The sequence below is a fragment of the Bos taurus genome, chromosome 5 (assembly GCF_002263795.3).
Source record: "Bos taurus isolate L1 Dominette 01449 registration number 42190680 breed Hereford chromosome 5, ARS-UCD2.0, whole genome shotgun sequence".
Lineage (NCBI taxonomy): Eukaryota > Metazoa > Chordata > Mammalia > Artiodactyla > Bovidae > Bos > Bos taurus.
In genome coordinates, this window is record NC_037332.1 from 112558523 (window position 1) to 112586365 (window position 27843).

Genomic DNA, 27843 nt, shown 5'->3' on the forward strand with positions numbered 1-27843 from the left:
AGAACAAGGTGCTTAAGTTAATCCCAATACCTCTATTTTGAATCACAAATTTCTAGGTGACTAAAAGTCCTCGAGTTAAAATTAAATTGGGAAGGGGCTGATGACCAGAAAATAAACACCTACTTTATTAATATAACACAAGAGAAAGGGTTTACAATTTTTTAGAAGAAAAATAACATGAACCAGCACCACCTGGTAAAGGTTACAGGATGAAACGCCCACATTTATTGCTCTGCTGGCCCCCCCCCACCGCAGATACTTCATCAAGGACAACTGCCATCAGAGATTCCCTAAGAACATGCTTTTCACTGCAGGTAGCTTCACAGTCGGGTCTTCAAATAGAAGACGGAAATGACATATTATTTCTGCTTTAGAAAGTTTTGGTATGAAGAAATTCTTGATGTGGATAACACATCCTTGCTTCTAGAATTTAAGGAATACCATGAACTAATCTATCAATTTTTCTGATATAGTCTGCCAGAGTGCTCTGCGAAGAATCTTTCTTCCATTCCTACCAGGTCCAGGTGAGAGGAAACCGGTAAGGTGCCTGTACTAACAGGCAAATTCAGGTGATGCTCTGTGCTCCGCCTCCTTTCTGCTGGCAGTAGTAGGCATTTCTTTTGGCAGCTGCAGCAGTCTGATGGAGGGAGGAAGAGGCAGCCCACCAATCACCTCTTCTTGAAGCCATATTTTTTACGTTCATAGAAGAGATCTGTCTTAGAGCTTCCCAAATTGACAATCTTTGGGCAACCATCTCTCTGGAAAACAGAAAAGTTGTTAAAAGTCTCTGAGCTTTAATTGAAAGGAATCTAAGATAAAAATTTGGGCTTCCCTTGTGGCTCAGCTGGTAAAGAATCTGCCTGCAATGTGGGAGGCCTGGGTTTGATCCCTGGGTTGGGAAGATCCTCTGGAGAAGGGCAAGGCTCCAACTCCAATATTTTGGCCTGGAGAATTCCAGAGACTGTATAGTCCATGGGGCCACAAAGAGTCAGATGTGACTGAGTGACTTTCACACTAAGAAAAAATAACTTTTGGATTAATGGTTTAGCCATTCATCTTACCAGTTCAGTTATCCTATTTGATCAATCAGGTATTTACTAAGCACTTAGAATTTGCCATCTATCCAGTAGCCTGCACTTAGAATGCTGGATTCTTAGCCCACTTCTGTTGCTAATATGATATAGTGGAGGCAAAATCGGAAACTCTTTAAGGTGAACTTCCCTGATAGTCCAATGGTTAAGACTGTGCTTCCAATGAATCGAGCATGGGTTTGATCCCTGGTTGGGGAATTAAGATCCCACATGATGTGTGGCCCCAAAAAATAAACAAAACTCTTTAAGGTGTTCAAAGGATTTTCTCCAAGTGAGAGGTAGGAAATGGTAATAATCATCTACAGATCAAGCTCTTTAGCTTTCTTTCACTATCCCAAGAAAGGAGATAATACCAAGAGAAAAAAACTGAAGACTTTAGGAAACAGTACCTTATATTTTAAGTATCATAAGAGAATACTGAGTTTGATGTGTCCTTATTAATTCACTTAATTTGACACATGGTCTTGGGAGAAGAGTGCTCCTGTGCTAGAGATCGCTGTTGACAGTCCATACTCTGATTTGTAATGTCAGGCTCCCCTGGCCATTCTGTGAGCTTGAGTGGTTTCAGTGAAGCCCCTGGGAAACTATGTTTTGCAGGGATGATGGTTCCATCAGTTGATTTGGGATGATGAGAAGAAAACTGGGGGAATTACTACTGGAAGAAGCCTTCCTCGATCTGATGATTTTATTACACGTTCATGTCAAAGGTAGTTGCTTGATGCTGGGCTATGGAATGAATGAATGAATGAGTCCAGTCCTCAGACAACTTATTTCTAATTCAGCTGTTTTCTTTTTTGGGGGACTGATACCAACACTAAAAAAATCTCTGAAAAGACACAAAGCCAACACTAACATTTCATTATTTTCTAGAAAACATGTATAGGTTGGCCAAAAAGTTCCTTCAGGTTTTTCTGAAAGATGTTACTGAGGGGCTTCCCTGGTAGGGAAGTGCCCACCTTGTGGTTAAAAGCCACATGGTTATGTGGCTCTTCCAGTGGTTAAGAGCCCGCCTTGCAATGCAGTGGACACTGGTTTGATCCCTGATCCGGGAAGAACCCACATGCTGGGTGGGAACTAAGCCCCTGTATCACAACTACTGATCCCATGCACCTAGAGCCTGTGCTCTACAACGAGAGAAGCCACTGCAATGAAAAGCCCATGCACCACAACAAAAAGTAGGCCCCACTTGCTGCAACGAGAGAAAGCCTGTGCACAGCAGTGAAGACCCAGAGCAGCCAAAAATAAACTAAAAAAAAAAACACAAAAAAGTAATGGAAAAACCTGAAGGAACTTTTTGATCAATCCAGTACAACGTATTATATTGAGAACTACCGTCTGTGAAGCTCAGTGTGCTGAGGGAGCCAGGCTGTGGCACCACAGCCCCACCAATGCTAGGTGCTAGGTGAACTCAAGTAAGCCACGTAATCTGTACTGGGAATCTTGGTACACACGTCAGAAGAACTGCCTCTCCTGACCCAAGATAGCCTGCTACTAGACACGACAGTGCTCGAAGCCCTTTAGGGATGCTGTGAAATTTTGTGGTATGATGACAGCCTGTTCAGCTTTACTACGCCTCACTGACTTGCATGACTGGGCAAGCCACTTCTGTCTGGATTCATACCCAACTATAAAATAAGATGACTGGATCAGGTCAATGTTTACAAACTGTGTTTGTAGAGCCCTCGAGAGTCCTGAGAGGTGCCAGGTGACTGTAGGACTCATCCCTGCTCTGTGCAGCTCTGTTCTCACTCATATTAAGACTGTAGGCTCTGGAGACGGGCCACCTGAATTCTGAGAAGTTATTACCCTCTTTATATCTCTTTTTAGTCATATTATTAAATTACTACAATGGTAGAACCTACCTTACAGAGTTAAGAATCAATAAATGTACCTAGAACAACACCTGGCATATAGCCAGCCTTTAATAAATTGTAAGAAATTGCCAAAAACAAATAGCAGCAATTTCATAATGGTCCAACCTAACACACCCATGGCTTTTGTATAAGACACTTTTTGAAGATAGGACTCCATGTGTTAAAAAGTTGAAAAAACCACCGGAAAACTAATGTTTTAGATTATTAGCTCTTTGGTTTTTATGGCATTTATAAATTTCCTATTTTCTTGCCTAAACTCCTGTTTTTATTTTCTACATATCCTGTGGGTCTAGTGGCTGTTCCCAAATTCTAACAGTACTGAAGAGGTGAGGATGTGTGCACTGGCTGGCTTTTGTGAACGTGCCTGTGAATGGAGACCATGAAAACGGAGATGTTTAAGAAAACCTCAAGGATGGTACAGAGAGTATCTGTGAGCTGCGCTAGGGAGTGTATTAAAGACAAATTTCAGCCTTTTTCAGTCCTCCCGGAGGGTAACAGATTTCCCCATTCTGAGCATAGGGAGCTTTTATTTTAGGCAGCTACAGCTTTTGAGTTGAATGTACATGTTGCATGGCCACTTAACTTCTATAATTTCACACCCAAAAAAGTAGACACTAGACTGCCAAGTGCTTCTTTCCATTATACTAAGTATGTCTGTTAAAACATCCCCGTGTGTGCATGCTAAGTCAGTTCAGTTGTGTCCAACTCTATGTGACCCCATGGACTGTAACCTGCCAGGCTCCTCTCTCCATGGGATTCTCCAGGCAAGAATACTGGAGTGGGTTGCTGGGCCCTCCTCCAGGGGATCTTTCTGACCCATGGATTGAACTGAGTCTCTTATGTCTCCTGCATAGGCAGGCAGGTTCTTTACCACTTTAGGGAAGCCCCTAAAACATCCCCAGGAGAAGCCTAAGGTGGGCTCCATTACCAACCACCAAAGAGAAGTCAATGCCTATGGATTTCCTCCCTGAGGAGGGCTGAACGTCAAGTCCATTTCTATGGTGCAAAAGCAAGCTACAAAAATTACCCTGGACCTGGTGAGAATCCAGGACTTTATAAAGTAATACTTAAAAAACCAACACTGATCATATACCAAAATATAACATACCATGGGGAAATGTGTACAGAACCAAAATGCAGGAAAAGGCAATTTACAAATTTTGAGATCAGAAAAACAGGATTACAGAAAATGGGTCCACATGTCCATTTCTTATATTCGGTAGCAAAGAATTACCAACAGCAGACAAGACCTGCTTGATTAACAGAAACTAGTAGACAAAACACTGATTCTTCCAGCAACTATTTAATGAATACCTACAAGGTAAAAACCAGACTGTACACTGGTTTGAGACCTTAACAAGGGCATCACATTTTCTATTTGAAACTTTAAGCTCTCAGTAAATGTATCCAGGAGGTAGAAGGGACTGCTACTACCCTTTGTGGGCTGGGGGTCAGGGGCTGGGGGTCAGGGTGAGACTTCCTCAAAGCCACACACAGTATCTTAGCAAAGCCAAGACCTGAACTTGGGCTTTCTAACTCCTACTCTGGTGTTTTTTGTAACAGAGGTTCCTGGAGGCAAACCTCAAAACTTTCACAAGGTTTAGGAAGCTGCAGAGAAGGGTAAACTTGTGAATTACCTTTGAAAATTATCAAGTATCTTTCCTATATATCTAACTGCTCTGCTATTTAAACAGGAAGAGAATGGTAGACGTAGCATGAGACAGAGAGGTGCATCCTTAACCACCTTGAGAAGAGAAATACGATGAGTGTTTAGGGTAAGTGCTTTGAGTTAGTTGATGCATCTTCAATAAGGGTGAAAACACCTTTGACATTACAGTGGTTTGTGATCTGAAGCTCACCCTTACCCAACAAAATCTTATCCAACTTTCATTCCTCTTGTTGTGGAGAAAACGTAAATAGTTTTTCGGCATTCGAGATCTTAGTTCCTCAACCAGGGATCAAATCTGTGTCCCCTACAGTGGAAGCGTAAGTCTTAACCACTGGACCGCCAAGACTTCCCAAGAAAATTTAATTTGGATTTTAACCTTTCTCCTTTAGTGGAGGGGCGATAATGAAAAACCACCACCAAAAAAAAAGGCTGAGAAAGAATTACAGAGACCTGGGTTCTAATCCCGTATCTGCCATTTATTCATCATGTGACCTTGGGCCAAACCTACCTTTAAGCCATTCATTTCCTCATCTGTATCATACACAACTTTTAGACAAGAAAGACCAGCACAGTACCTGGCATGCAGCAAGAGCTCCAAAAATACTAGTTGCTATTTTTCTTGTTATCTGGTTGGGAGAGTTGAGGAAAATGGTTAAGTAAAAGGAGTCAAGGGTGAAGGGAGATCAATAAGATGCCACATTATAAGAAACTACAAACTGGTACTTTGGCAGAAGTGCCCACAGATATTGTCCCTGACCCCTGAGTATTCTCAAGGCTTTGAAAAAACTATGGAGAACACCTAACCTAGCTTACTGGGCTAATTCCCTCATAAATTATGGAAGTTGCTGGAAGAGAACAATAAGAGGGGTTGCTTTGGCTGTAGGAAGATTTGTGTGTAGGAAAGTCTTGGGCACTTAATCTACATCATGATCTGTAAGGCTGAGAGGCTGGATCATGTCACTGGACTGTTTTGTGTTCCTTGGAAACTATTGCTGAGTTAATGCGAGCTAGATGCCATCTCAAATATCCTCAGAACATTCCTGTATAATGTGAAGTAAGGGAAGTGGTGACATCTAGAATGAGGCACAAGGATCCGGAGAGATCAGGTCACCCGCCACATGCAGACGAATCAGACAGTCATTAACCTTTATTAAGTACTCTGGTTGTAAGCGTATCAGATAAGAACTCTAGCTACAGTCATGGAAAATTCAAGAAAATGTTGTCCTTAATAGATCTTTGGCTCGTTTTAGCTAGTTTAAGACTTGCTTGTACTTTTGTTCACTGATATTGCCTCACCATGGTGTAGACTGTAATCATCCGACACCTACTGTGTACCAGACACTCTCTAGCGGGAGCTCCTACAGGTGATTCACAGGAGTAGCACAGAAACGTGCACCAGACTTACAATATATGCCGGGACGACACCAAGAGCCGGGGCTTCCCAGGTGGCTCAGGGAGATCCTCTGGAGGAGGAAATGGCAACCACCCCAGTATTCTTGCCTGGGAAATCCTATGGGCAGAGGAGCCTGGTGGCGGGGCTACAGTCTACAGGGTTGCAGAAGAGTTAGACACAACTTAGTGAACTAAACAGCAGCAGCATACAAGAGCTAGAGAAAAAGGGGGACATGAGCAGGGCATGATTCGACAGTCAAAGATAAATGCAAATCAGAGTTTAGGGTAAGACAATGTTCAAATCGGGGACATCCCTGGTAGCCCAGTGTTTAAAAATCTACCTTGCAATGCAGGGGACATGGGTTTGATCCTTGGTCAGGGAACCAAGACCCCACATACCTTGGAGCAACTAACCCTGCACACCACAAGACCTAGAGCAGCCCCCCAAAAGAGAGAGAATGTTCAAATCACCAACTGAAATTGTTTCTGGTACTTTATCTATGACTGTTCTCATTTCCCTAAATAACAGAAGACTTTCCTGGTGTAAGAAATAGGTTTATCTGCTCTAATATGTCCCACTTATTAGAGGTAGACAAAATCTAACTGCAAAGATTCTGAGGTAGCTGAATCATCTCTCTTCAACACAGGCACATCACAGATTTATCAAAGGACACCACGAGGTTTAGTCAGAAAGCTTGGACTTGACACTTATTAGCTGGGAGAGGGGCTGTAAAATGGGGATAATAATAACCCCTAATTAACAAAGCTATTGAAAAATAAGGGAGATAGGATCTATATAGAAGGGGGATCTTCCTGACCCAGGGATTGAACCTGTGATGAACTTGAGTTTCTCACATTGCAGGCAGATTCTTTACCATCTGAGCAAACTGGGAAGCCCTATATATATATTTAATTATCTACTATTTGTAAAAGGAAATATAAGGAATTATTTATCTTTTGGGAATTCACTGGCAGTTCAGTGGTTAGGATTCTGGATTTCCACTGCAGGGGGCCTGGGTTCCACCCCTGGTTGGGGAACTAAGATCCCCAAAGCTGCCCAGCATGGCCAGAGAATTTTTTATTTCTTTTTTGCCTTATGTCTCATCCTAGATTAGGTAACCAGATACCTCATATTAGCCTATTGTTACTGTATCACACTTTGTTTTATTGTCATAAAAAGAATAAAAGGTGATTCATGGGTTGTCCTCCTCTCCTCCAAGAAACCTGTTTTTGGTACAGATCTATAGTTCTCTATTGTATCCTGGCAACTGGCTTAAGGAGTTGAATAACTGCCATTGCCAGCATACAATGTTAAGGGGCAAAAATGTCACAAGCAGAATCCCAAGCAATTCTGAAAAATCAAAGCAAAAGTATTCTCTAGCTACTCAGAGCTGAAATCAACTTGAATAGTCCCAAATTCAGAAGTCAACACATCCACCTGAACAGTCCTTAATAATAATAAAGAGAATTACTGAATGACTATTGTATACCATCCACTGTGCTAGGACTTAAAAATGCAGAATATTGGGAGTTTCCTGATGGCCTAATGGTTAGGATTCTGGGTTTTCACTGCCGTGGCCAGGGTTCAAGATCCTGTAAGCTATGTGGCACAGTTAAAAAAAAAAAAAAAAGGATATTGTTTATGAATAAAAATGAGAGAGACATCAAAGGAATAGAGGGCTTTCCAAATTGCTAGTGTTGACCAAAATTTGCTTCTCTTGCACTTTTTTCCTTGATGCAAAATAACTGCCTTTTGTTGGGCTACACCCAGTTTGGCTCACAGAGGTTGAAGAAATTATAACCTAGATGACTAAATGAACATACTCATCTACGGACCATACAGTTTGCTGTGGATGGCAAAGTGTTACTAAACACAAGGAAAAATCAGATGAAAAGCTTCCTATATGTACTCACATCTTTCTCCTGGATGGTGCATTCCTTACAATAATAGGCATCTGAAACTCCAGGGCCTCCACAGATCACACAGCGGCCCTGGTAAGAGCCATAGTTACACTCGTCGCATATGCGCACCAGGGTGCAAGGACGCACATAGGAGTCACAGATCACACACTTGCCATCACCTATGAGGAGAAGAGGATGGAGTTACACCACGTGCAAGTACCTCGAGGCCTTTGCCCTCCTCCTGCTATGGGGACTACACCAGTCTCCTAACAGTGACTTGAGGACCCTCTACTTTGGCATCACAAAACCGACTTACCTCGTGTCCATCTCAATCTCTACAACACATAGGAAAAGTTAATCAACTACTAGGTAAAGAGCTTAGAGAAGCACCTGGTAGACACGTCTATATAAATTAATTGGCAGACCATGTGGGATGTGGTCATGCTACTTCCGGTCCAAAGCTAAAGATTCTCTCAAAACCTAGTGTCTAAAACGTGCAAGCTGGAGTGAGGGTGGTGGCCTTTAGTTGTAGCCTGGCATTGTGTTGACATTCTTTGGGTCACGTCTACTCAAAGTCCTCTTAGTGCCACCGCTGAAAATGCCCGTTTGCTTGTTCTACAGAAACTGAGTGGGCCAGGTGGGCTATTTGGGGAGGCGTGTTCCACTTACACTTTTCACACAGTCTTCCAATGGCTGGAAAATAAAAGATGGTAAAGAGCACAATTAGGATTAAAGTTTTGATGAAGAGGGGACAAACATCCTCGAGCTTGCGGTGGGGACAGGAGCAGGGACTGCAGTGAGCCCTGAGGGGATCTATCCATCTTATCCCCTTAAACTTCAATCCGAACCAAATCCACAGCCTCCTGAAGCCCCTCACAGGTCCTGCGCAAACTGAGAATTTCTCCCAACCCCATTCCGGCAGCCTGCCTCCAGCTCCCAGCACGCGAGCCCCCGCCCTCCTTTCAATCAAGAGACCGCAAACCCGCGCGCTCCTACACTTTCAACCTAGAGGCGGGGAACGTGGCGCCTCCCGGGCAAGACCCTAAGCAAGTGACGGGAACCCCGGGCCTCTCAGGTCCTAATACCATTCCCACCCAGAGAGCCGGGTGCAGAAGGCTGCCTCACCAACACCAGCCTGCTTGCGGCAAAAGATCAAGTCCGGGTGATGTTTAGCCATAGCGCCCTCTCAAGCCACCGGAAGCTTACAGAACTTCCGTCCGACCTTTAACCTCCGTTGCTCCCGCCTCTTGGTCGCCGTGATTGGTTCTCTAGACATCCATCAGTATTTATACTCTTTGCACCAAAACCCGCTGGTTCTCGCGAGATCAAATTCCAAAGCCAAGTTTCCGTCCTAACGGGGGGCCGGGTCCTGGCAGGTGCATAAAAGTTATTAAAAAAAAAAAAAATCACAACCTTTCCAGGACTTGAATGGAAGAAGCAAATTTCAAAGTGCAAAGTTGAAGTGTGCACTTCGATAAGACATCTCTGTGCCCCGTATTTACTTCCTTAAGTGTTTTTATATAGTTTTTTCCTCTCCCCTTTCGAGTCCTCACACGGGAACTCCGCCCAAGGCGCTCGCAGGAGTAGGCGCCTCGACGGAGGCCCAGCCTTCACGAGGTCGCGTTTCTCTTCAGGCCACGCCCACATCCCGAAGGCTTTAAATACTCTGAGTGGTACGTCACTTTCAAGCGACCTCATCTTTGTCAGTGCACAAAATGGCGCCTTACAGCCTACTGGTGTCCCGGCTGCAGGTGAGCGAACTGAGGGCCCCCTGGGTTCGCGGGGGCGGGGTGCCTCCTCCTGTGCTTGCGGCTGTGGGCGAGGCAAGACGAGGCAGGCCCGACCTCCGGCCGGCTTTTCGTGTACCTGTCCCTGTCGCGGGCCCAGCACCCACGCTCGCTCCTCCGGCGCCCGAGGTCAAGGCGTCCCTGGCTCTGTCAGCTCTCTCTGCTCTGTCCCCGCCCAGCTGGAAGCTTGGGTCTTAGAAGCAGCATCTAGGTGAAGAGTGGAGTCACCTCTTTCTCGTTTTCGTGGACCTCACTTTCTACCCCATAGAGTTTCGTTTTCTGTTCCTCAAGGTGAGGACAAGGTGACTGGGGGGGCGCGGTGGTTGTTGAGCTCGCTAGGCCCAGAACCCGAAGGCCTCACTTCTCATCTCTCAGCGGCGGAGACTCGCTAGCCAAGTGCATCAGTCGTTGTCAAACCCTAAGTCTGGAGGAAAAAAACTATATTCGATCTTGAGGGAATCCTGCAGAACATAACAGCCAAGAGTTCTAGGGGACCTTCCGTCCCCAGCTGTAGTAATTAGTAATGATAACAGTAGTCTCTCACCTTTGCACAGATTGCAAGACCATTCCTCGTCATATCACTTAATTTATATGATCATTTGGTAGGATGATTATTCTCATTTGATAGGTGATGAAACTGCTAGGTAAAAGTTCCTGCTCTCTCTTGAGTGTTACCCAAGTGCTGTGGCCTCAGCATCTGCCCTACTACCCCGCTGTTCGTGTCACCCTGCCCTCAGAACTTTTTGAACCAGAGTGTGATCCTGGAGCTGATGTTTGTATTTGTGAGAGTACCAGAACGAAGTATATTGAGCCCACTTTCGTTGCTTTTCAATTACTAGATGGGAAGGTAAAAGAATCAACAGTTTGACCTTGACAATCCTGTTATGAACCATCTAGAAAATTGACTGTGACTGCCAGATGGCTTTTTCAGTCTTAACTTGACAATCCTAGGAAGGTGGTGTTACACACAAAGGTTCAATGTCAAGCGTGTATTTTAATAAAAATAAAGGAAGCAAGCATTTGTGGACATTTATGCAACTTTTTACATTTAACCTGTGCATCTACTTTGGATCAAGTAGCCAACTATACTTACAGGTTTGAAGAAGGTAAGGTACTGTACCCTCAAAAAGTTTTGTGTTACCAGAAGTTATTTATTAAGTCATATTGCTTAAATTTAAACCATTTAAAGTGAAGTCATCATTTATCTTATTTATACTTATGGGGTCTCAGTTCTGGCAGAAACAGGGGATTTGGCCTAATTAATTCTCTCTTTAGATGCTTTGATTCTCCAGGTTAGCAATGTGGAATAGTTGTTTCTTCTTGATCCTACTGTCACATGATCTAGTGAAGTTATACAAGGTTATTTGATAAGGTAAATTATTAGATTTATTGAGCTTGGAAGAGACAACTGATATCACAGTATTTTTTAACCGAAAAAGAATCATGGAAAGCATGAGCATTAGACATGCATAGGAAGAGAGCTGGACTCTTCCAAGTTAACCCATATGCTAACCCATCCAAGTGACCTTGAACTTGGAAACGGAATCCCAATTTCTTCATCTGTCATTTGGAAATTGTGTTCATTGAAAAACATTTATCGAGTACTTGGTGATCAGCTTCCATTCATATTGTTATAATAATTGTTACAAAGCAATGAGCAAGAATGTATTTGTTTATGATCATCATGTCGTCCAGCTTCCTCTTTTATAGACAGACACTCCAAGACCTTGAGACTGCATTTAGCTAAGATGAATGAGCAGCATTATACCACACTGTCTGCTAATAGCCAGGCTGTCTTAAGTAATGGCCAGCTTCCACTGTTGTCTAAAAACTTTGTAAATTTACCTCTTTTATGTTCAGCTACATTTGAGAAGTGATGGTACTACCTTAGTTGTTGTGTGACAGAACCCTGTCCATGCACTCAGTTTATTTACCACATATTAACTGAGTACCCTCTGCTTCCTCTGGATACAACGAGAAGCAGAAAGAGCAGATAATTCTGTTCTCATGGAACTTCCACTTATTCTAACGTATTCTGCTGCAGAGGATCTTGGAGATCTTTCTCAGCTGAAGTATTTTGGGCAGACCTTGATTGAACCTTGACTGGACCAAAGGTGATGGCAATTACTACTACCACTAAGAGCAGCTAACATTGAACTTAACTGTGTGCCAGTAGCCTCGCATGACCCTGTGAGATATTGCAGATTTATTAGCCCTGTCTTATAGATGAAGAAATAGGAGTAGAGCAGAAACACAGTGTAATGGCTGAGAGCATAGATTCTGGCATCCAATGTCTTACTTTAATGCTGACTCTGATATGCACTAGCTGTGGCTTTGGGCAAGTTACTTCACCTCTCTGTGCCTGTTTCCTCACCTGTAAGATAGGGATAATAGTATATCTGACTTATCTAGTAATCATAGTTGCAAAGTACTTAGAACCCTTGTCGTCGTGTCCTGAAGTCGCTCAGTCGTGTCTGACTCTTTGCGACCCCATGGACTGTAGCCCACCAGGCTCCTCCCTCCATGGGATTCTCCAGGCAATAGTACTGGAGTGGGTTGTCATTTACTTCTTCAGGGGATCTTCCCAACCCAGGGATCAAACCCAGGTCTCCTGCATTCCAGGCGGACACTTTAACCTCTGAGCCACCAGGGAAGCCCACTTAGAACCCTGCTTCCATCTAAAAGAGCTATATAAGTGTTTGTTCATTAAATTAAAATAAACTTGTCTAGGGCCTTATCACTAGTTGTTAGTGGATGTGGTTTGAATCTGGTACTTTCTGACTCACAAGCCTGAGGTCCCAGCACCTGCACCATACCACTGCTTCCCTTTGCCATCAACACTCAGCCTGTCACCCAGGGCACCATTAATGGTCCATAACCAGAGAACAGTGCTCCACAAAGTGTTGTGTCATTTGATACCTGCTACCAGGTAGGAAGATAGAAATAAAGTGAAGAAAATGGAGGTGAAGTTTTTGAAAAACTGTATCTACTCTCCAGTTTTTAAAATGAACTTTCAGGGACTTCCTTGGTGGTCCAATGGCTGGGACTCCATGCTCCCAATGCAGGGACCCTGAGTTCAATACCTGGTCTGGGAACTAGATCCCACACTGCAACTAAGATTCGGCACACCCAAATAAATAAATATTAAAAAATAAAATAAAATTAACTTTCATGTAAATGACCATGGATAGAAAATAAAAGGGGTTGGACACTTCCAGATACATTTTAGGTCTTTGGTTTTGCCTTGAGATACCGGGATGCTGAGTTCTTACCATGTGACCTTGCGGAAGTTATGTAACTTCTTGCATATAAATCTGAAGAGTCTGTTAACTACAAAGAAATCAGACACATTTGCAAATGTTAAAAGTGCCTCTGTAAAGTGCCACATTAAAAAAAAAATCTTGCTTTGAATTGGGAAATAGATCATTCTGGTTCCCTATTCACTGTGGTACCTTCTCAGGTGACCAGTAGTTCGTTGTTGGTTTGAATTAAGTGAATGAATGAACAGATGAGTAAACTTCCAATCTGAAATTTGGGCAGAGTGAGTATGAGGATGAGGGGAGTACACCATTGCCTTTTGAACAGCCTGTTCCTAAAACGTTTATTGAACGCTTAACTATGTCCCTATCTCTCTTCTAGACACTGAGAGAGTAATAATCAACAGGAATAGTGGAGCTTGTATTGTAGTTCTGGGGAGACAAACAAGTGGACAAGAAAATTTAGCTGTGAAGTAAGACAACAAAGATAAGGATAGTGTGGTCGAGAGAGTAGAGGTGAGGATGTGGCATAGCTTTTGACTGGAGTGGTTGGGGAAGGCTTCTCAGAAGAGGTAGCATTTGAACTGGTACTTAAATGATAAGACAACCCTTCAGGATTTGGGGAAGGGCCCAAAGTAGGAGGGGAAGGAGCAGTATGTGCAAAGCACCTGAGATGGGTCTGAGGATAAGAAATAAGGCCAGTGTGGCTGAGGTGATGCGAGGGAGGGCTGAGCAAGTGGCAGGAGCCAGGGTCCTGTTGGATCTGGTAAGGAAATTGGGTTTTACTCCAAGTGTAATGAAAATCCACTGGAAGATTTTAAATGGTGAAGTGACAGGATTTGATTTGTAATTGAGAGGGATCATTCAGGCTGTATGTGTCTTCATCAGCCCTGGTGTTCTTTGACACCCCTTGTTTTCCCAGCATGTAGTTTGGAAGGCAGTGGTGGGCTCTGCGCCCCTCAGCATGTAGAAGGGGAGGGACTGCAGGGCAGCTGCATTGGGTGAGGGGGGCAGGGGGGAATTGGATGAAATTTGTCAAAAGGTGCAAAGTTTTATAGTTATGACTAAGTACTAGGGATGTAATGTACCTGGTAAATATAATTAATACTACTGTATGTTACATATGAAAGTTGCCAAGAGAGTAAATTCTAAGAGTTCTCGTCACAAAGAAAAAAGATATTTTTCCACTTATTTGATTTTGTGTCTAAATGAGGTTGATGGATGTTCACTAAACTTAATGTGGTAATTATTTCATCGTGTAAGTAAAATCATTATGCTGTACACCTTAAAACCTACACAGCTATGTCAATTATATCAATAAAACCAAGAGAAAACAATTTTTTTAACAAAAATAAAACGAGAAAAGGCAGCACATGGGATACCAGGAATCTCAGGAGGCTCCTCTAAGCCCTTCTCACCATGTGGCTTCAAGCGAGGCCTCAGCCCTCTAGCGCTCTGGTTGCACATCTGCAGAGTGGGACAGTTCATAGCCACCTTCCAGTTGAGAAGGCTCCTGAAGACCTAGTAATGTTTGGAAAGCTCTTTAAACACGTGGTCTTCCCTGGTGGTTCAAATGGTAAAGAATCCACCTGCAATGCAAGAGACCCAGGTTCGATCCTTGGGTCAGGATGATCCCCGGGAGAAGGAAATGGCAACCCACTCCTGTATTCCTGCCTGGAGAATTCTGTGCACAGAGGAGCCAGGTAGACTACAGTCCATTTTTAGAATGGTGCTGAAGACCTGGTAATATTTGGAAGGTTCTTTAAACTCTATGGACTATAAAAATGTGTGAATAGTTTCTAATGTTATTTTAAAAATAGACCTTTTCTAATATTGAGACAAAGGACAGATTTTTTTTTTTTTCTTAAACTATTCTAGAATGAACCTGTGGAAGCTCTTCTTTATTTAGTGGATCCGAAAAGGCAGGGAGAATGATTTTTTCTTGGATTCATTGTGCAAAGCTTGGGTCAAAGGAAAAGGCAGCAACGTTGCTGTGTGGCCCTGGGAAAAAGAGCTAAGTTCTGGAGCCTCAGTTTCTTCATCTATAAAATGGACACTGTACCTTCTGTCTCTGGACGATTGTGAGTATTAGGTGGGACTGTGTGTATAAAGTGGGGGAAATCTGACACAGGATATATGGGCACTTGGTGAGAGTTAGTCTGTGTCTCCACCCCTCCAGATGGTCTACAGCCTCCATTGCCCAGCGTTTATCTTCAACTCATATGTTTAAAGAGAGTCTTGGGACTTCCTTGGCGGTCCAGTGGTCAAGACTCTGTGCTTTCACTGCTCTGGGCCCGTGTTCCATCCCTGGTCCGGGAACTAAGATCCTGCACGCTGTGTGGTACCGCCTGAAAAATAAAAAAGAGTGGCTCTAGTGAAGCTGCTTGTTCCTTCTGTAATGGCCGTGGATACTGGGTGTGTAGTGCTAGTGCAGGAATACCTTTTGGGTACGGCTCTAAGAGAGTTGGGAGAAGAGGAGCAAATGAACCCATGGCTTCCTGTTTTTTAATTTTCTAAGTTGAAGGCCAGCATTGAGAAGGCAAGCTCTAGAATAACATTTGCAGTATTTCCATCAATAAATACGAGGTTCCTTGGGGAATTTAGGCCCAGTTAGGAGCATTTCTGCTTTCACCCTGCAGTACTTGAGACAGTTTCTCAGTGGGAGCTTTAATTCTGTGGCCGGTTGTGGGGGGACCAGAGAGGCCTCAGGAGCTCCTTCAGCCTACACTTCAGTGCTCTGTTGCTGGGCACTTCACCTTCAGCTAGACATTGCTGTTACTGTTGTCACTGCTCACTGAGAGAACTACAGAACTTATTTAAAAGGCCCGGCCTGTGAAAGAGCTTCTGTGCTGGTGAGGAAGAAACCACATCTTGGTAACTGTAATACATTGCGCTGAAGCGAGGAGGGGAGGGGGTGTGCTGGGTGGAGCTAAGTCCAGGCCGCCCGCCCTACTTGCATGAGTGATGGCATGCTCGGTCTGCCCCACCGCACCCTTGGCGTTCAGAAGATACCCATACTGAGCTGTCAGCCCTGCTGTACTCGTCACTGAACTAGGTCTTGTTGGACAAGCGCTGCCTCACTTGACCTTCACAACAACCTAAGATGTAGGTGTCGTTAGCCTTGCAGAGTTTCAGAAATTAACTAGTTTTAAATCTTTGTATGTGGCCAAGGAAAGGAGGGCTGGAGAAGTGAAACAGTTAAACAGACCCCAGTTGGTTAAATGGCCTGCCCAAGGTCACGACTAGTATGCAGCTGCCTCAGATTTTGACTGCAGGCTTGTTTGACTGCAGAACTCAGGGTTTTTACCCTTTGGTCAAACTGTTTTCCTAGAGGACTCCCCTGAGTATAGCAAGTAGAAACTGGATCTCTGGAGAGTAGGCTAGATGGAGGGGACACAGTTCGGTTGGCTCCATGTCCTGTTGGGATGTGGAGATGTTTGAGGCCATGGTTGCCTTCTGCCCCAAATACCAGCAGAGCTTGAGAGGGAGGGCCCAGAGCTGTGGGTCAGCCTCACAGGCTGCCTGTCGAGCTTTCGGAGGAAGCTATTGCCTCAGGATGGGCGGTGGGGGCCAGACCAGGGCTCAGAATTTATATGCAGTTCATGGTGTGCCTGGAGTCTGCTTCAGACACCAGCAAAGGAGAATTAGGCAGATGAGTGAGTCTATCAACTGACTTCTTAAAGGAACCCCTACTGCCTTGGACCCCATTTAGAGGCTGTGTCTTGGATAGAATGGCTCCCTGCCCCCTTCCCAAGCCTCTGAAAAGGACTGCATCACTTTTGTGCCTGCCTGTTGCATAGCAACCAAGCTCACTGATTGCCTAGGGACAGGAGGGAGTTGTTATAGCTTGGGAGTCTTAGGAGGGTTGCCAGACATTCTTCTGCCAGGAGTGGGAGACAGTTTTTAGAAGCAGGAGAGATGTGGAGAGATCACCCTTCTTGAGGAAGCAGAGATGTGGAGAGATCACGCTTCTTAAGGAAGGTGCTGACTGACGTGCATTCCTGCATTGCTCACCTAGACAGAGCCTCACCTGAGGCTTCCCTGCCAGGAAGAGCTGGTTGCTAAGAGCTGTGAGGCTAAAAGCCATTGAGGGTTATGGTCAGAGGAACCAGGAGTCTTTCCCTTCCTGAGACCTTGAGGTCATCTTGCTGGTGAAATGGGTGGCCTCACGCGGTAGTGTGTTCCCCACTGCCAGAAAGGGTCTCCCAGGCATTCAGGGGCAGAATGAGTGGATAGATGAGACCTTTTCAATTCTGAGATGTGCTGTCCTGGTGCTTGGGACCTGCTCTGGGGCTGGGAGGGACCTGCTTTGACAGCTGGGAGGGGGCAGAGGGCATGGTCGGAAACTGCAGCTCATGGTTCTTTCTCAACATGTAGGTAGGAGGTATGTGAGAGGCAGCATCTCCTCCCAGGAGAAATGATGAACAGCAGCTTACATTTATTGAATGCCTGCCAGGAACCCAGCTGCCGAGCTCTGTGTTTTCCATATATTTTTTCCTTAAAGAAGACTACGTTTAAAACTCTCTTTCCTTCTCCCAGTTCCTGTTCACAGAGGCAACCACTGATAGGAATTTTGTATTTTCATTCCACACTTTTTTTTTCCCCTCTATGTTTACAAACAATACATTGTTTCTGGGCTTACCAGGTGGTGCTAGTGGTAAAGCCTCCGCCTGTCAGTGCAGGAGATATGAGAGACGTGGGTTCAATTCCTGGGTCAGGAAGATCCCCTGGAGGAGGGCACGGCAACCCACTCCAGTATTCTTTCCTGGAGAATCCCATGGACAGCGGAGCCTGGTGGGCTACAGTCCGTAGGGTTGCAAAGAGACAGACGTGAGGGAAGCGACTTAGCACACACATTGTTTCTAATCCTCACAAAATCTCTACTGTTTTACACCAGTTCTACAGAAAAGGAAACAGAGGCTCAGAGAAGTGAAGACTCTGGTCTGAGGTCCCAGAGCTGGGGGAGCTGAGGTTCTGGGCCAGGCCCCTCCAGCTCTAGAGCGGATGCCTTCCCTGTGGCTAGACACGGGCTGCAGTGTTGCTGCAGTGAGACTTGACAGGCCAGAATGGGGCCGGCGACTTCCCTGTCTCTTGGTGAAGCAGCTGCCTTCAGAGACCAGGCTGCTCCAGGATCCCGGCCAGTTTGGACAGCTCAGCCACCTTCTCCTCCGCTTGCTCTGAGCTGTAGCGCCCTCTGACACATGGTTCTCTGAGGCAGCGCTGGTGTGTGGCGTGCTTCAGAGTGTGGACGGAGGTCAGACTGGCCCAGCCAGCCTGCCCCATGCTTTGGCTCTGTGAACAGGCACGGAGGCTCAACACAGCCTCTGCCAGAGACACTCACAACTTGAATTGGAAAGCAAGATGAGGAGCCTGTGTTCAAATCATGGTTCTGCCTTCATCCATCTCATCATCCAGCACTGGTGTCCTGGACTCTATGTCCTAAACTCTGAGTCTGTCGTGGTGACCAAATGAGACAAGTCTTCTGCCCTTGTAGAGCTTACATTTTAGTGCAGTTTACTTTCTCACCTGTCGGAGTCTGTTTTCTCTTTAAAACAGAAGACACAATGACCTGACACTCCTACTTGGCCCAGTTGTTGGGAAGGTGACCTAAGATAACCTTTGTGGTCCTGCCTCACAGTTCTGTTGGTTTTGTTTCATTTTATTTCTTACCTGATTCCCTGGCGGGTCCACTTTGGTTATAGTCCTTCCTTCAGAGTTTGTTCTGTGTCAGTTAAGCACAAGATCAGGAGAGCCTCCCTCGCCCCTGGGAGCCCTGGAGATTCATATCCCAGCCAGCAGAGGAGAGGGCACGGTCAGACCAAGAAGCCAGATTCCACCAGAGACACTGAGCCCCCATGGAGGACTGAGCCCACCTGGCTGCCGGGCCTGAGCAGAGGTTGGGAGACACTCTGTAAGCATGGTGAGAAGGGCACGGCTCAGCAGGTTCCCAGCCATGTGACCTTGGGCAGGCCACTTGCTGTCACTGAACCTCTGCATCTTCAGGGCATTTAGGGAGGCTGAGCTCTGTCCAGCAAGGGTTAGAAGAGACACTGCCCTGGAGCAGTGGGTCAGCTGTTGCTGTTTACTCCAAAACAGATCTGAGGGCTTTATGGTCACCCTGAGGGGAGACTCCCACCCAAGTGGATGGAGTTTTGTAGCAAGGAAACACTAGAGTGCTTAGAATGGAGAAGACACAGTCATGGTTTTCAGTGATTTGAAGGGCTGAAGCGTGGAGGAGTGACTAAGCTCATTTGATCTGGTTCCAAAGGACAGGGCTAGGAAGTGTGTCGGTGACTGGGCTGGCTGCTTTCACATGGGTGCTCTCCTTCAATAACCCCTGCAGCGTTAGAGGGGTTCAACAAAACCACGCAGCCTTACGCCACTTGTCGGGGACAGAGCTGGGATTTGAGCCCCGGTTTCCGTTGCCTGATAGGAAGGAGGTGGGTTTCAGTTCAGCGTGGGAAGCATTGGTTGTTAACAGCTGTCTAGTAGTGGAATAGGCTTTCTGTAAGCATATGAGCTCCCTAGAATAATCATGTTGAATCCAGGCTCTGTAGAGGTTGCTGAAGAGGTTTTCTGCCTTGAGGCTGCCCTCGACTTCCTAGTTCCTGAGAAAATGGAGGCTGAGGGCTTAGTAGAAGTATCTGTTCTAGATAAGGGCCTGGTACTTACTCATGAGAATTTCACATGGCCTGGGACTTGGACTCCCAAGTATGGGGAAAAAATTTTCCCATTTCCTAATTGTTGTGACATCTGAGTGGATGGCCAGTGGATGATCACTGGAATGACCATGGGGCCAGGTTGAACCAAGCATTATGTTTTACTTTTGGATTGAGAAAACAAAGACAAAACCCCAATAAGTTTTTAATATGCCCAAGTCATCTTCCTTCTTTAAATGATACTACTGATCTAGACTACTTATCCTCCAGCCACAATAAGACTCAGTAATAGCTATTTTTAAGGTAGAATTAATTTCTTACCTTTTTTCCCCCTTATTTATAAAGATACCTATTTAGGAAGCTTGGAAAATACAGAAGTATAAAGAATACCGTAAAAATTACCTATAATTATTCATAATACCCAGAGATAACCCACCCCACCCAGAGATAACTACTGTTAACGTTTTGATAGATTTCCTTGTAAAGTTTCTGAAGTTTTGTAATCAAAAATGTTTAATAATAATGTATTTATAATTTATATTTCTTTAGACTTTCTTCTGATTCTAAAATTTATGTACGGTGTTAAAGGTTCAGATTACCTAAATACAAAAAACTGTCCATAATTTCACCCTCCAGGGATTTTGATGTTATTTGATTTCTTTAATTCATTTGTGTCCAACTCAGTACTTAAAGTTGCCAGGGTTCACTTGGCACTTGGAGGTTTCAGTGTTTAGGCTTAGAGCCAGGCTGCCTTTGAATGTTGGCGTATCTGCAAGACCTTGGGTGAGTTACTGTCCTCCTCCAGCCCTCAAGTTCCTCGTCTGTTAAGTGGGGCCCATATACACTAGGGCTGTTCATGCACATAACCCTTACTGCTGCTACTAGTAATTATTATTGTTGCCATTGTCTTTGCTTAGACATTTCAGCTCTGACACCTGTTCAGTTTGGGTTCAGTGGGTACCCTGGTGCTAGGGGCTGTGAGGAGATGTGGATTCAGCGTGGACTGGTGTTTAGTGCCCTTCTGGGAATCACCGAGTATTGAATTCCACAGGGTACCTGGTATCAGGCCAGGGAGTCTGGTCAAGGGGTGGTGGTGGTAGGTATTTCTGGATGATCTTCAAGGAGTTATAAGATTTTCTAAATTTTTTCCAAGAAACATGTCCTACTTTTTTAAATGGGAGGAAAAACTCTAGTAAAAGCTATTTAATAAATAGCCTTCCGTCTCTCCCAGCGTCAGGGTCTTTTCCAGTGAGTCAGCTCATCACATCAGGTGGCCAAGTATTGGAGCTTCAGCTTCTGCAGTCGACCTTCCAATGAATATTCAAGGTTGATTTCCTTTAGGATTGACTAGCTTGATCTCTTGTCCAAGGGACTCTCCTAAGAGTCTTATCCAGCACCACAATTCGAAAGCATCAGTTCTTCATGGTCTAACTCTCACATCTGTACGTGACTGCTACCCCAATAAAAACTTCAAAAAAGAAAACTGGGTTCGAAGGTGAACCCTTGGCTTGACAGTGCACAGCTAGTAAATGGAGGAGCTGGGCCTTTGAGCTGTATCTAAATTCTTTTCACGGGGTAAGTAAGCCGCAGGTCTTAATTGAGCCTCCTCGGCCCTGCTGGGTGTCTGGCCTGACCTTCTGCCACCTCCTGCTTGTCTTTTGCCTCTCGCCATTCTGAGTGGTTTCTAGCTCCTCCTCGCTTCGCTTGACGATTCTGTATCATCGTACATACTGACTGTCCTCCGAGTGCCTTGCAAACCCTTGTTTATCCTCCACGGCCCTGCTCAGTGCAGGCTTGCCCGGGGAGAGTTCACTGTTCCCTCTGCTATACTCCTGCCCCTGTGTGTGTTTCCTCCTTCCTGCAGGTCACAGTGGGTGCACTGACATGCTGATTGTGGCCAGGCTACATAAGTGTAGGGACTGTCTTACTCTTCTTGGTATCTGTGTCCTACTGACTGGCACAGGATAGATGCTCAAGTGTGAAAATACAAATGTGCTCATGGGAGGTAGGTAGGTTACATGATAAGCCACTGTCAACCTGTTCTGCTTTGGCCCCCCTTGAGTGCATTATCTACATGGCAGCCACAATGACTTTTTATTTTTTTAAGGCAGATATAATCCTGCTTCAGTGGCTTCCCGTTACTTTTAGGATCAAGTTAAACGTTTAACATGTTGTACTGTAAAGTCCACACATACTTATAAGAAGAGATCAAGGCCTGGCTGCTTGATCAGTAAAGGTGCAGTGAACCCCTTTCATATTCAGACAGTTCATTACTTAAGATACAGAATGAGGAGAAGAACAAGCTGAAGGTGCCAGGTCCCTGGGCTCTAGTCGCATACACTGAAAAGGGCCGCACCGGAACGCAAGGAACTGAGCACTGAACCGACAGTCGTGGCGGCCCTGGCACCACTGAACGGCTCTGTATTCTGCAGTTCTAGTCCAAAGAGTCCAGGGCAGAAAGCTCTATACCTCATCAGAATCTGGGAGGCGAGGAGAAACTGTCTCATGACTGCCTCCCAGGGAGGTAAGGAGTCAGGTGGGAGAAGACTTCACAGCTCCTTTAGAAGCCTTCTGTCCTCTGGTGTTCCGAGATGTTTCACCAGGTATTCCACCAAGACACAGACAAGCTTTAGTTCAGGGTTGCTGGGGGCTTTTCTCATAGATCTCCAAGGTCCTTTACAGTACCTGGCTCCACTTTACCTCTTAGCTCTATTTTCTGACATTTCCACTGCCCTTTGCTCACTTTGCTCCAGCCAAGCTGGCTTTCTCTTTTTTCAACCACCAAGTGCTTCCCTGCCAAGGGGAATTTGCACCTGCTGTTCTCTCTGCCTGCCAGGTTGCCCGAATTCCTTCTCCTAAACCACACTTTGTTTGCTTGACTAGCTCCTAGTCATGTTTCAGTTCTCAGATGAAAGATCACTGTCTTGGAAAAAGCCTTTCCCCCACCTAGATTGGGTTCTCCAGCTTTATGCTGTTAGAGTGTTGTAGCTGCATCACCTTTCTTTCACAGTGCTTGGATCATTGCTTCCATGGTCTCATGAGTGGTATCTGACTTGGTATCTGTCTTCTCCACCAAACTGTAAGCTCGCCAGTGGGAGGGACTATGTCTTATCTTGTTTATCTTATTAATCCAAGCACCATAGCAAAGTCTTGTGCTTGTGCTTAGTCGCTTCAGTCGTGTCTGACTCTTTGCAACGCCATGGACTGTAGCCCACTGGGCTCCTCTGTCCATGGGGATTCTCCAGGCAAGAATATTGGAGTGGGTTGCCATGCCCTTCTTCAGGGGATCTTCCCAACCCAGGGATCAAACCCAGGTCTCCTGCATTGCAGGCGTCTTCTTTACTGTTTGAGCCACCAGGGAAGCCCAGCCCAAAGTCTGAGGCTGTATAAATACGTGTTTAATGAATTAGTACTACTTCAGTTTTAATTAGGGAGGTAGTATGGTAGAAAAAGTAATAACTTGTGAATTAAGTGACTTGAGTTCTGCTCCAAACTGCTGGATGTTTTTGTTTGTTTGTTTTGCTGTGCCATGCAGTACGTAGGATCTTAATTCCCCAATCAGGGATCAGACTTGCACCTCCTACATTAGAAGTTGAAGTCTTAACTACTGGACTGCCAGGGAAATCCCCAAACTGCTATAAACTAGGTATGTGTGACCTGGGACACTCTTCATCTATCAAGTGAATAAAAGATACTTGGTGATCTGGGGTCACCTTGGGTTCTGATAATCTGCTTCCACATGGACCATTTATTGGCCTAGTTCTAGAGGGAAGGGACCCAAAATGAGAATCCAGCTGCCTACTTGACCTCTCCACTTGGGGGTCAGACAGGCAGACTCCCAGGCTCACCCCAAGCCAGCTCTTCCTGTTACCTTCCCGATTTCAGTGTATAACAGCTCCATTTTTCCAGTTATTCAGGCCCAAAACCTCAGTGGTATTATTGACTTTGCTGTCATGCTTTCTTGGCCAGTTTGTGAGCAGATCCTATCGTTGGAATGTCACCTTCTCACTGAAGCCCTTCCTAACTATCCTCCTTTGAATTGCACCTCTCCCCACTTCCCTGGTTCACTCTCCCATTGCTTCTGCTTCCTTCTCTCTTATGATACTTATTAATATATGACTGAGATTTTACTTGTGTCTCTGTCTCTACTTGACTGTCTCCCCTCCTCCCTTAACCTCCCGGAATGTCAGTCCCAAGAGGGCAGGGAGTACTGAAACATTTTATTCATTGTTGTATCCTCAGTGCCTGGAACAGTGCCTGGCACCCATAATCACTCTAACTGGTTGACAGATGGGCAGAATGGGTAAACAGATGGTAAGCTTTGGTGGTAGGAGGGAGGGGAGACAGGGAGAATGACAGTGAAGATAGATGTTTTTCACCAGCGTCAACCCTGCTTATCATTTCTCAAATTTCTGGCTGCTGCTGAGATAATAGGGGTAATATTAAAACCTAGCTTTTTCCTCCTCCTTGTATCTTACTTCTCCGGTGTCCCCCAAAGACAGTTTTGTTCTGGGAAAGTTGCATGATAGGGGGCACCAAAGTGTATACATGGAATTGAAGGGATCAACCTAAGGTTACAGGTTTTAAATTTTTTAAAGTAAGGACACCAAAACAACAGCAAACCAAACCAAAAAGCCCATCAAATCACCCTCTACTGTCGCCATTATTTCTTTAAAGGACCTTTTTAACATCAAAGATACGGGAAGGGTCAACAAGGGACGTGTTTAAGTGTAATAAATTTGACTGAAAAAATAAACAACTTGCTCCGTCGTCTTCATTTATCCCATTTTCCTGGTGGATGTTTGTGTGTGGACAGGCACCAAGTGGGTGGGTTGAGGTGGGGGCCACTGGTGCAGGAGGTAGAATGCTGCAGAGAGCCTGGGGATGCAAACGCCTGTGGTGGCAGCTCCTCGTTGTTTGGCTTTGATGTTTGTAAGTAACGTTTTAAAAATTTGAGTTACCATTTGCATACAACTTTCTAATAGTTTCTGATAGTTTCATGTATACAACATGATTATAGGTATGTGTGTATTGCAAAATGATGACCGTAGTAAGTCTCGTTGACATCCATCGGCATAACTTGATATTTTTAATTGAAAGGGGTCCCCAACCTCAGAGATCTAATGCCTAATGATCTGAGGTGGAACTGATGTAATAATAATAGAAATAAAGTTCACAATAAATGTAATGCATTTGAGTCATCCCTAAACTATCCTGTGGAAAAATTGTCTTCCACGAACCTGTCTCTGGTGCCAAAAAGGCTGCATTAAGGAAGTGTTTTCAAACTGCCTATATTGACCTGTTACTGGATCATGAAATTAATGGGGTGCAAGTTACTTTCAAAAAAATAATACAGAAAGCTAAATGGAAAAAGCCTGACCCAGAAGGCCACCTATTGTATGATTTTGTTTGTATGAAATATGTGCAATAGACAAATCCGTAGAAACAGCAGATCAGTAACTGCCAGCTGCTGGGACAGGGAGGGTGGAAAGAGGAACAGCCGCTCGCTTTGGGTGGTGGAGAAGTTCTGGAACGAGACTGTGGTGATGGTTGCACACTGAGTTGCACATTTAACAGTTACAGTGGTAAATCTTACGTGTGCATGTGTACTTTACCACATTGAAGATAATTAGAGAATAAAAATTATCAGTATACATTGCACATGGCAGGTGTGAAACTTTTGAGTTACACGCGCTGTCAAGTACCTGCTGCTGGATCACACCATAAAGTGTATTTTGTGTGTGCCTGCGTGTTTTTAGTCAAAACTGGAAAGTCCTCTCTGCAAGGGTCCTTTTAGCCCAGAACATCTTGTGGCCAGTATTTGGATGTTGCTAGGATACTACAGCGGACTTTGAATGACTTCTTCCTTCCCTGACGACTCTCCACGAATGGCATTTGATGTGGAGCAAATCATTCATTCTCTCTGTTTGGCTTTTGCATCTGTAGCCAGTGTTTTTTATTTAAAACCGAACATGATCTTGTTTGACCCCGAGGAGGGCTCAGCATCCTTTTCACTTCACCGTCCATATTTTCCTAACTTCACTGACCCGTGTACCTCACGCGTACAACAGCTACTCTGACACCACCACACTGTTTCCATGTCTGTCGTATCCCACCAACCTCTGGTCTGGAGGGAGAGCATTGTGGTGTTCTAGAGTCCAGTGTGGTACAACTAAGTTCTCTTCAGGAGTTTGTAGCAAACAGCGTACAGGTGTGCAGAGATAATGACCCTACCCCACCCCACCCCAAGCGACAGGCTGCCAGTTGCCTCCTAGCAACAGCCTGGTGTGTTTACCACAAAGAATTTTGTTCGCGGGCCTTGAAGTTTGGAAACCACTCAGAGACAGTTTTTGGCATCTAGGAATATGTTCATTGTTAAATGACAGGATTATTCTCCCTATTTAATAATTATTTTAAAATAGTTTGACCAGGCAGGGAACTAGTCATCAGTGACGTGTTCTGAATCTGGCTTGCTTTCTGTGACACTATACTGGGTTGCATTTGATGTGTGCACAATGGCATGTCTGTGAACGAAGGGCGAAGGCTGTGGCTGCTCCAGAAAGACCTGAACCCTGGGGGTCTTCTTCCTTGATGCAGATAAATCTGTTGTGACGTTGCTATGCTTTCCCCTAGGCCTTTGGGGAATTACTGGGTTTAGCTGAGAGCCCGCTTGCTGGGGAAGAGTATTTATAGACTCTCTGAGCTATAGAGAACGCACTCTAGAGAGCATCTAGTCCAGTGGTTCCAAGACCCAGCTGTCTTACTGGTGCTTAGGTTCCGCCTCCGATGACTCTGATTGAGCGGTCTGGGAGCCCGTAGGGTCTCGGCACCATGTCTGTGAAATCTCCCAGGTGATTTTGAGGCATCCAGAATAATCTACTTCTCCCATTTTATAGAAATGGAAAAAAGAAGGCACAGAAAGTCTGGGCTTTTTATCCAAGGGGACATTGTGACCCCACTCTGAGGCCAGATCTCTGGATTCCCACCCCTCGAGTGTTCCTTCTTGGTCCCCACCGCCTCCTGTCACCTGGGGGATCGCACTGTCCACCAGACCACACACAGGGAAGTGACCCACGGGGTGGGCACTCTGAGCTTGGTACCTTCCCCAAATGTTGGGTTTCAGAATTGAGGTTCAGGGACAGAAGTATAATGGTACTAGGGAACTTTGGTTTTTTTCTACACCGTCTGAAAACAGTATCACCTTGATACAAATTTGGGGAATTATAGGAGAAAATAATTTTCCATCTTAACCCAAACAGTTTTTTATAATGTTCATTGCCTTTATATATTTAGAATTATTTCTTGAGGATTGAGTCTCAGCTACAGAATTATTGGATCAAACGTATAGATGAGCCCATGGGCATCTTACTGACAAACTACTTTATGAAAAGATTGAATTATCAATAGTTTGCTTGCAAGCAGTCTATAAGAGTATTTCTTTGGTTCTGATTTAATTAAAAACTAATGCTGGCTACATTCTTTCTAATTATAAGAAGTATTATAAAATGAGTCTTTTGTGGAAAACTTGGAAAATACAGAAAAACCAAGAAGGAAATTTAGGCCGTTATATCTAGCACATGGATTTAACTGTTCTTGATGCCTTATTTAAAAGATTTTTTTTTGTCATGACTTTTTACACATAAGGAAATATAGAAAATAGTACAAAGAATACCCATATACCTACCGTCCAGAGTCAAAAGTTACCAACATTTTGCCTTATTTGCTTTCTTTACTTCTCCCAAAAGTGTCTTTGGTTTCTTTCTCTTTCCACATCAAAATCTAATAATAATAAAAAAAAAATTGCACTGTATTGACGTGGCTTTTGTAGTCTCTCTTAACCTAGAACAGTCCCTCCCAACTCCTGCCCACCCCCACACACGCACCCCGTTTTCCTCTATGACATTGACTTCGGGAGGAGACCAGGCCAGTTTCTTGTAGACTGTCCACACTCTGGGTGTAGTCTTCGGTTCAGTTGAATATTTGTTGGCAGGGACTCTTCCCAGGTGGTGCCGTCTGAGCGGAAGGCACATGCGTGAGGCGGTCTTGCTGTTGCTGACGCTCTTTGGCCTCTGGTTAAGGTGGTGGTGACCAGGTCCCTGTAGCGTGAAGGTACGTTTTTTCCCCCCTTTTCCTTAGTAATGATAAATTCCTGTAAGTTAACTTGCTGAAACAAAGGGTTTGCACATTTTAAAAAACTAGCATGCTTTTGATT

The 27843-nt window shown here is 44.8% G+C and overlaps 2 protein-coding genes across 3 annotated transcripts in view; one reads left to right on the forward strand and one right to left on the reverse strand.

Annotated features, from left to right (window-relative positions):
- Window positions 1–101: 101 nt before the first annotated feature.
- On the reverse strand, window positions 102–9110 carry PHF5A (PHD finger protein 5A). The gene is made up of 4 exons (NM_001083382.1): window positions 9054–9110; window positions 8598–8621; window positions 7941–8107; window positions 102–758 (listed from the first exon to the last, which is right to left on the reverse strand). The coding sequence occupies exons 1-4, from the start codon at window positions 9103–9105 to the stop codon at window positions 669–671; spliced, it is 333 nt and encodes a 110-aa protein (NP_001076851.1). The 5' UTR covers window positions 9106–9110; the 3' UTR covers window positions 102–668.
- Window positions 9111–9614: 504 nt separating this feature from the next.
- Window positions 9615–27843, forward strand: part of ACO2 (aconitase 2) — a 49065-nt gene continuing 30836 nt past the window's right edge. The window contains exon 1 of one of the 2 annotated variants that reach the window (XM_059886089.1): window positions 9615–27740. Coding sequence is in view for 1 of the 2 variants with exons in the window: in NM_173977.3 (NP_776402.1) it covers window positions 9644–9679 (36 nt within the window). In the remaining variant the exon portion in view is untranslated. 2 annotated transcript variants of the gene reach the window in all.

Coding starts and splice junctions, on each gene's coding strand:
- PHF5A (NM_001083382.1), bottom strand. CDS start 9,105: ATGGCTAAACATCACCCGGACTTGATCTTTTGCCGCAAGCAGGCTGGT. Junction 8,108..8,597: donor TGGAAGACTGTGTGAAAAGT/GTAAGTGGAACA, acceptor TTCTCCTCATAG/GTGATGGCAAGTGTGTGATC. Junction 759..7,940: donor GCACCATCCAGGAGAAAGAT/GTGAGTACATAT, acceptor TCTGTTTTCCAG/AGAGATGGTTGCCCAAAGAT.